The sequence below is a fragment of the Uloborus diversus genome, unplaced genomic scaffold, assembly GCF_026930045.1.
Source record: "Uloborus diversus isolate 005 unplaced genomic scaffold, Udiv.v.3.1 scaffold_748, whole genome shotgun sequence".
Classification (NCBI taxonomy): Eukaryota; Metazoa; Arthropoda; class Arachnida; order Araneae; family Uloboridae; genus Uloborus; species Uloborus diversus.
Window position 1 is genome coordinate 24,528 of NW_026558954.1, and position 9,759 is coordinate 34,286.

At 33.4% G+C, this 9,759-nt stretch overlaps 1 protein-coding gene across 1 annotated transcript; it reads right to left on the reverse strand.

Annotated features, from left to right (window-relative positions):
• Positions 1 to 1,880: 1,880 nt before the first annotated feature.
• LOC129233809 (uncharacterized) lies at positions 1,881 to 9,352 on the reverse strand. The gene is made up of 2 exons (XM_054867784.1): positions 9,221 to 9,352; positions 1,881 to 4,026 (listed from the first exon to the last, which is right to left on the reverse strand). The coding sequence occupies exon 2, from the start codon at positions 3,939 to 3,941 to the stop codon at positions 2,667 to 2,669; it is 1,275 nt and encodes a 424-aa protein (XP_054723759.1). The 5' UTR covers positions 3,942 to 4,026; positions 9,221 to 9,352; the 3' UTR covers positions 1,881 to 2,666.
• Positions 9,353 to 9,759: the final 407 nt, after the last annotated feature.

Here is a 9,759-nt window from a genome sequence, read left to right on the forward strand (position 1 = left end):
TAGGACATACCATTTTTGAGTTATGCGAGATACATACGCACATACACACATACGCACATACATACAGACGTCACGAGAAAAGTCGTTGTAATTACCTCGGTGATGGTCAAAATGGATATTTCGCGTGTCTATACATTCTTAGGCACTTTTCCGCATGTGGTCGAATCGAAAAAAAAAACTCAACATTCATTTGGGGGTGAGCAAAATGGAAATTAAGGGCGATTTTTGAGTGAAAATTTTTTCGCGAATACAATACTTCCTTTTTTGTAAAAGGAAGTAAAAAATAGATTAAAGAACAACTGGTTACTAGCAAAGATATGGATTCCAGAGAGTGTCACGATTTCTTCTCAAATAGTTTTCAGATGTTTCAAATCAAAAGACCAATTTATAAGTTAAATTATACTTCGAATCATTGCATCAGCAAGTTCACTACTTTATATGATTTAGAAAACATAAGAAACCATTTTCATTCCCAACACAACTGACCAAAACCAAGGTGTCGAAACATTGCTATGAACATTAATTTAAAAAATATGCCACAATTGAAAAAGAAATGATCAATAAATTTGAGTTTGAGGTTCCGAAATTAAAATTCAGGTTTACAGAATGCTATGATCTGTTCTATTTGATTCTCAACCCATATCAGCGAACCTCGAATCACGAAACGTCTTTCACCAAAAGGAACTGAAATAAACATAGTATCCAAAACAATTTTTGAATCTAAAGTCAGCTTTATAAGTCCTACTCCAGCTGTGAAATGAATAGAAAATAGTACTAAAATAGCAAGGATGCTGCAAATGCCCATGAATGAATAAATGTTTTCATTGTAGCAAAACTAATAGACGTAAAAGTGCTGAAATGCAAAAATTCAACTTGAAAAATAGTTTCATTGCCTAAAACTGTAGATATATAAAACACTCTGTTGGGAGTACGGACTGAAATTTTCTGTACACCCATCCTTTATTTTGTTCTTTGTTGAGTTCTGTGCTGTTTAATCTTAATTTTAAAAGCTGCACAATGTTTTGTAATAATATATTTCAAGTTAAAAAATTTATAAGCAATAAATAGTTAACAGTAATCAAGTATCTAAAAATGAATCGTGTAACAAACATGATTATTTTAGATGAATACGGCAAAAACGAAATTTCAACATTTTGACATAATTTTTAAAAAATGTTTAAAAAAACGGATATAACAAAAACTTCTATGGATTTGTGGCAATGGAAAGAATTATTTCACTCATTTTAAATCTTTTATGGGAATTTAATGCCACCAATTGCAACTTTTCTGCAATATCAGTCATCAAAAGTAGGAAAAAAAATATTTTTTTTACCAGGGTTTGCCTATATATATCAGTCGATATATATCTGGTATTTATTTTTCAGTATTACAGTATTTTCAATGCAAAAATGAAATTAATCAAAGCATCATTGTTCATTTTTTATTAAACATAACCAAGAAGCTATATAATATATTTTTATGATCCATTAATACATCATTAATATAACAAAGTAATATAATATTCCTTTTCTATTTTATATTCATATAATTATTAGTAATGTAACAGTTTTAATACATATTAAAAGTGTCTAATTAAATATTAAACAGTGGTCAGAAAAAAAAGAAAATGTCTTATGACTGTGCACAGACTAATGCATATTTTTTATTTCTGAATAATTTAACTAAAAGTAGCTGACAGAAGAAAAATGAATAAATCAGCTAATGCTAAATTGACCCCATTAAAATCGATAAAAATGTTAAATGAAATATTTGATATAAATAATATAAGAAACTTTAATTTTAAGTCTACATATTGTAATAACAATATAAGAAAATAAAGAATGATTTAAGGATGTATTTATTATTTTGAAGACTAATTTCAGCTGGTTGAAAATATCGGATACATAACAAAATATCCAATAGGATATATCAAAATATCGGATATTTTTGAAAATATCATGTCATTTTCGAACCCTGTTTTTTACTTTTGCTAAAAACATCAAAAAACAGCATTTGGTGAAAACTTCAGTCCAATTGCGACAAATCAAGGAATTGTTTTAAAAAAAATCAAATTCTTTATGTGTACTTTGCTCCACCAATGGCACCCTATGTTTCCACCCTATCCATTCATCATTGAAACTTCTTTAAAAAAAAGTGTTTTTTGGCCCACCTTATTATACAGTCATATGTAACCTATTTGAAAAGTTAGTGCTTTTTTTTAAAAGTCTCTTTGTAGTAGGTAGGTTCTTGCCTTAAAGTATTGTGACTTATCTGCAAGTAAGCATATAACAGTGTTGATAGCAACGATACAAAAATTTCAAAACGGCATGTCAGTTTCTGATTCAACTTATTAGCTATAAAGTTTACAAAGATCCTTTTTAAAATTCAATATTATGTTGTATATTGGTTAGTAGCAATAAAAGCTTCAATAAAACAATATTACTGTTTTACCAACTAATATTTACTGAAATGGCTCTCAAGCGTTCTGACCCTTCTGAAGCCCTGGAGGCAATAGCAAATAGCTCTCACAATTTGAATTTGCTAGCTTCTTAAAACTAGTTCTGAACTTCCGGTGCCGACATGAGATCACTGATGTTTTTCTTTTTTTTTTTCTATCATCCAACTGCATAACATCGATACTTCCCCAATCTCTGAAGCAGAGGAGATCATTTCGTTCTCTCCTTGCCTTTCCTGTACTCTTCAACACGTTCTCGGGCACGTTTCTTAAAGTATGGATCAATTTGAGGTTTTTTCATATGCCAAATAGTTGGGTTTTGGCACTCACAGGCGGCCAAGAGTATGCGCCCAAGCGCAGAGTGGTGTTTAATGTGCAAGTTGGACCAGAATTCATTATGGAACAGCCTGCTCCAGGGTGCCAAGTACCCGGGATAGGCAGGATTATTAGCATCCAAGTATGTTTCAAAGTAAGTGCAGATTTTCGCCCAACTTTTGTTGGTCGCATCATTATGAAAATACTTATGAAAGCTACTGAGGCTATCCCCTTCTATATCGGAAGTCATTTCTGTGAGAGCAATCATCTGCATACCGTTGTACTTACAGTGCTCGAGGAGAGTGAAGTCGAGTATTTCACAAGCTGCAGGGTGTATGGTTTTGCTGTAGTACCTATGAAGTAGAAACACCTTCAAGACTTGCCGAAGGAATTTTCCTCCGGGCTTAAAGTACAACCCTAGCATCTTCAGAGATTTAGTCATTGGGGTTGGCAGGATAAGACCCTGAATTCTGTGGCTGACCAAAAACCTGAAACTCTCCTCAGTTTTTTCAAGGTTTCTTTTGACTGTTTCCGGGCTTTTGACGCAGCATCTAACCAACATTGCTGCAACGAAGCAATAAAAAGCAGCTTTGACTTCGTCACTTACGCTCTCAAAGTGACTGAAAAATCTGAGAGTATCATCCCAGTCAGGCTTATTAAGGTGCGGGTATCGAAGGAAGAAGTCTTCAGCACATCTCAGATCCAGGAAGAATTGAGGTCTATTACCCTCCTCCCCTTTTTTGAAAATATCTGAAATTTTATGATGTTCTGCAACAAACATTTCAATTTCTTGGAGCACTTCGACTGAAACAGTCTGGCCAATGACGTCCCCTTCTAAAATTCTTGCCTCGAATTGATCCTGGGGAAACATCCTGCGAAGTTTGTGATCCCGGATTTGTAGAGCCAATGCTGCTACAAGTTCACCAAGTCGGTCGGTGGGACCCCTGGCTAACATAATGATCATGCAATCTCCCATGCGGATGATATCTGACAATGAAATGTCAGGACTGTGAGGAGAAGGCACATCTTTTGCCACAGCGTCAGTCCAGACATATGATTTGAGACGGGTACGTAGGCTCGGGAGCCTGATTTCATCTAAATCTTCAGCTTTGAGATCTGACAGAAGTAAACCTGTCAAATCTAAATCATTGCTCCTGCTGGCGGACGCCATTGATAGAAAGTTAGTTGCTTCAGGTGATCTTGTCTCGGTCTGGATCTGAAGCTAGAATCTTACTTGTCTGTGTTTCATGAAAACTCTACGAAGAGAAAGAAATCTGCTATAATACTTTCGTTTCAGATAATAAATCTAAAAACAAATAAATCATGATAATGCTATTTGCACAATGTAAATATTAGCCATAACGTTTGTGAGTAAACTACTTTAAGCTTGCTGGGTATTTTTTTAATTTTTTTAAAAATAGAAAAAGAAGAATCAATATAGCTGATATGTTCAGTAAATTACTGCCCATTAGCCAGAGTGCATGTAGAAACGGGAATAGTTAAAAATAGATGGTTATTAATGAAATCACTTTGGCAGCAGTTCGATAATACTTTTGTTTGAAGTTTTAAAAAAATACATAAAAATGAATAAAACTTTTTTGTGTACAGTAAAATTTTCTGACTCCAAAATTTCTAGCAACAAATTTCTGTAAAAAACGAATCAATCCACGTCAAAATTTTCCTTAGGAACTCTGATATGTTACTACAATCTTTAATTTTAGAAAGAAGAATTTTTCCAATCTCTTTGCAAGGCCATTCCACGGAAAATTGTCATTTTGGTAGTGTTCCTGCTAGGCCGTTTTTGAGGGGCGCAGCGCCCTGCCCTTTTTCATATCGGCAGAATGCGCTCTGCCCTTCATTTAGTGCCCAAAATACGCCCTGCCCGTTTCAAAAGTAAGGAATTGCTCCCTGTGTTTTTAAAAAGACATCGCGAGCATCTGATCGAACCCCATGATATCCAGCAATTTTATTTGCCCAGCGATCGGTCACAAAAACGTCTAAGTATTGTCCCCAGAATTTCGCCAGGAAAACGGCCCCATAAATAAAAGGAGAAGCAAACACCTAGGCAAAGAGAGTAAATGAGATTCTCAGAATTCAGACAGGCTTATCAGTTGGGTACAGAAGCAAGTTCTTCTTTCTTCCCAGGGGGGGCTTAAAAGCCATCGTCTACGATCTGTGAAGGGGGAGGGAGAGATTTGTTTCATTCAAGCCCCATCTTTGATCTTCAGAGAATCAACAATGAGAGTAAATGCTTCATAGTATTTTCTGCTGTAGTATCAGGGGGTGTCTGTTCCAGGAAAAGTAGAAGGATACTTGGAAAAAGTCTGAGTGAGAACGCAAATAACACGCGTCTTCTGCTAAAGGAAATTTAAAGAGTTGGAAGAAAAGAATGTAGATGCCAGCAGATAAAATATGAAGATTAATGATGTTTCAGGCTTTTTTTCTTCTACAAAATAGAACAGAAGCAGGGTTGGTATGCTCTTGATAAAACTTGAAAAAGGATTAGGAAAAAAGTTCATTTTTAAATGATTGAAAAAGTTATGAAAGATAATCTAGTGCTTGAATTCCTTAGGCATTTGTTGAATTGTGCATTTTTCTTTTTTTTTTAACCTTTCATCAATGCAATTTTCTTCACGTGTGTCAATATGCTTAACACGTGCATCGCAGAAAATCGTCCACCGTGATTGAGATGTCAATCCTTTTGCATCTTGTAAATATTTTAATATTTTTGACGGTTGGAAATTATTTTGACACATGCTGATTTATATTACCGTATTTCATGTTTTATTTTTAAAAAATACTTTTTTTTCGAAACCATGCCAACATTGAACTCTTATTTCGCGGAAACTCGCTTCTCATCTTTGAGATTTCAATCTTTTTGCATCTTGTAAATATTGTAATATATTTGACAATCGGAAGTTGTTTTGACATATGCAACCCAAGATTAGCTGATTTTATGTTTTATTTTAATAAATCATAACACTATTTTTGGGATGTGTCACAAAAAATTACTTCCACTGTTTGAGATTTCAATCCGTTGCATCTTGTAGGTATTTCAGTTTTTTTAACAATTGGAATGTATACTTTAACATGTGCGACTTTAATTAACATGTATTGATTTTCATTTTAAATACTAAAAAATTATTGTTTTTGTTTTTTAGTCTTGTCTATTAATTATTGCAAATAGGATTTTAATAATTATTTCCTCATTGGTTATCACCGATTTTTTGCAAAAAAATATTAAATTGAAACAAATGACCTCATAGTATTTTAATTTAATGTCTGGCTTGAAATGCAATATTTTTTAAGAAGTTTAATTTACATTCATCATGATCTTGATGTCTACTAAAATATTTCATGGTATAAATGTAGATTACTAGGATTTTTTTTTTTTTAAATCTAGGAAGGGGGAATCAGTAATTAAATACTGTTCTTACATTGCAATTTAAAGGATTTTAAAATACCTAGAGTTTTTATTCTTACAGAATAAGTAGTCACATTTATAACCCAAAATAATGTTGAAAAACACCCAAAAGCCGAATTTCAGGATTAGCTAAATGCTCCTTAGGAGTGGGGAAAATGTGCTTAGTTAGTCAAGCGAACCCTTTTCTAAGGACAAGTGACTCTGGATAATATCACTACTAGCCTGCGTGCCCGGCGTTGCACGGGCTACTTAAAAAATGAAAGAGCTGTTCAATTGATGTTTTTGTATTATTCTGAGACATCAGTTTCTAAAGCGCAAAGGAGTAAATAATTACGCGTAATGCAAGGTTTGCAAAACACCAGTAGAGCATATTTTTGGCAAAAAAATCTTTAACGTTAATCATATTTATCAATAATACAAGTTATGAGTATTTTCAATTAGCACAAAAGATGAAAATATATGCATTCTCAACTATAATATGTGCTCACTTTAAACTGAATTAAATCTGATAGAATATATCTGAAATATTTATGTACAATTACAATCAGCTTTTTACATAAAATGACACATACTTTTTTGTTGATTACATGAAACTAAACTACCAAAACTTATTAAATACCAATAAGCATTAATTTAATATCAAGCCATCAGATTCCAATTAAGCTTTAGTTAAAATCCTTAAAAACAATCTTTTTTGTTCAACTCTGTTTCACTTAAAGAAATCCAAACAATCTTAATTTAACATGTTCTTTTAACGATACAAACTGTATTGCAAAAATCGAAACAGGAAGGAAAAAGAGATTTATTACAATTCGAAAACTCACCCATGTGACGGAAAAAAAGTCCAACAAAATAAACATAATTAGTCGCACATCCTAAATGTACCCAAATATGAGGCCGGTGAATGATAAACTTACACTTCAATCAATAAACATTACTAAAGAAACATTTTTCATATGCTGAAAAGAGTTAAGAACGTTGAATGTGAAAAAATAAGAAAGGGCAGACGATAAATGTCCGAATAGAGCAACCAATTTTAAACTAATTAAAAATGAAATTCTAGATGGAAACGTTGTTTTAAGATTTGGACAGCAGCCAAAAAAATCTCTTTTGACACAATTATTAGAATTTTATTTGCTCACCCATATGCAAAATGGCAACAGGAAAGAAATAAAAATTCCTGAATAGCGTTATGTTAATTAACGTTTTAATTAATATCTCCGCTAATTAAAGTCGTACAATTACGAGATTGGTCCTATTGTTTTCTTTGGAAAATTTCGAATTGATCGGTATCTTGTTTGACTTCTGATTCACAGTGGTTCTCGAGAAGATCGATCTTCAGACAGACAGACAGACAGACGGACGCGAACAGATTTTAATATTATAGTGGATATTTAATTCTAAAGTCAGTGGTGGCAATCGAAGAGGGGGGGGGGAGGGAGCTCATGGTGCAGACTACACTGTTTGAATATTTGCAAGGTGTTTTAAATTGTTATTTCTCTTTTTGGGGGGGAGGGGGGCTGAGTACGTCATTGATCTTGGGTAGAGGGGGGAGCGGGGAGTGCAACCGCGTTGAAATAGTGCCCTTTTTATAATTACAGTGCCCCTTTCAAAGACCAGCACCCTGCCCTTTTTCCTCTAGAGTGAACACTAATTTTGTCCTGCATGTGACGCTACATACATTTAATTGAAATTAATTATTTAAAATGGTAATGAACAAATACACTTCGACAATGGTACCGCAGATTTTCCGTTGGCCAGATCCTGCACCAGGTTCAATGATTTCATCGCGATACAATGCAACAAAATTTTGTTGCTTAACCCGTTACATTTGAGGTGGAAAAGTAAGACGAACCAGGAGACATGAGGTCTCGGAAAACACTCTATTTACCTACTTTTTTTTTTTTAATCGTGTAATTAAGATACATTCCTATAATTTCCCTTAGATGTTCTTTGAACTTTTATTAGCACGGTGTAAAAATATTTTTCAATTTTGAATCAAAATATACCTTTTCCGAGGAAATTTTGCTAGTCTTAAGATTTTTGGCGAAAATCAAATGCTACAGTAAATAACTAACTACTCATAATAAAAACAAATCAATTATTCATTAATGATCTTTTTTTTTATATACAGAACAGCTTAGTACCAGAAAACGGATTATATCATGTTATGAAAAAATTTTGACAGCACTTTATTAGTATTTTGCGTCATATTTTGAGGACTAATTTAGCCTTCATTGACCCTAGAACATCATTGCGTAACGTTTGTGAATATTTCAAACAACTCTCAACCTCATCTAAAATATTTTGCATCTCTTCCCGCATAACGCGGATAAGATAAATATGAACCTATATCCGCGATTTTTAATGTTAAGAGCCATGTCTTCCAGCCTCACAGACCGCTTCTCAAGTATGCAATGAAATTTAAACCAGATGCACTTGCCTGAAGATATTGATAAGCAAGGGGGGTGTTCAAGGTCCCACAAAAAAAAGCTATTGGGAAAAACCATTCAATCAGATTGTATATGAAATGGGGGTGATTGGATGAACTTTTGATCAGTCTTGAGACCAAACTTTTCCTATTAAGGGTTAAGAAATCACAAATGTATGCGTGACTTCTAAAGACAAATTTTTCGTCATTACCCTTTTCTTTTTTTTTATGAAATATAGGAACTGTTACTTGCACAACAAAATGACCGTTTTCAGAGAAATGATCATACATAATTTTCTTCCAATGCTTTAAATTATTATTTCTCAACAAATGTCATATCTTTCCTTTGTTTAGAACCTTAGCTTCAAAACCTGCAATTTGTTTCGTCATTGCTACATTATAGACCAAAAATATCAAGTAATACAACAGCAAACTACATGAGGTTGACTTTGATTGTCCCGCACGTGATGCATGCAAATAAATTAAATTTTAAGTAACAAAGTTATTTGATAAAAAAAAATAGTGTGTCAGGAGCATTTTTGTATCAAACAGGCAGTACAAAAATTATTACACAGGCAAAATAAAGGCTACATACCCAAAATAATCAAAGATGTCTTCGAGTTGGATGCATCAAAATTTTAAATTAAAGCACACATCTAAATTTCTAGCGTCTATATGCGTCTTCTTTGCTATAACCACCACTAATTCAACAAAACATATGTTTCAGGTTCAATTTCAGTTTCTATCTTCTGAGAGGGAGGAAGGATAAGATAATTTCAGTTTCAGTCTTTCAGTTCACATTTTCTTGTTTACGCGCGGAGCATTTCGACTTCTGTTGCCATAGCGTTAAAACCAAATTTTGACACTACGATTTGTGGTTTAGGGTTGCCAGAAGAAAATCATGAAACTATCCGAAACGCAACCTAATATTTGCCAAAATAATAATAATAATAATAATTTGTACTGTGCTACCTGCCGGAATTCTCAAAATGTAAAATGAAAAAGCTAATAAGCTACGTCTTGAAAAAAAAAAAAAAAAAAAATGGCTGCCAGATTTAACTAAAACTGGCTGTTTTGGCTATTTTTCATCACATTTGGCTAGAAAAAAACTTCAGAAACATTTGCTAATCCGAT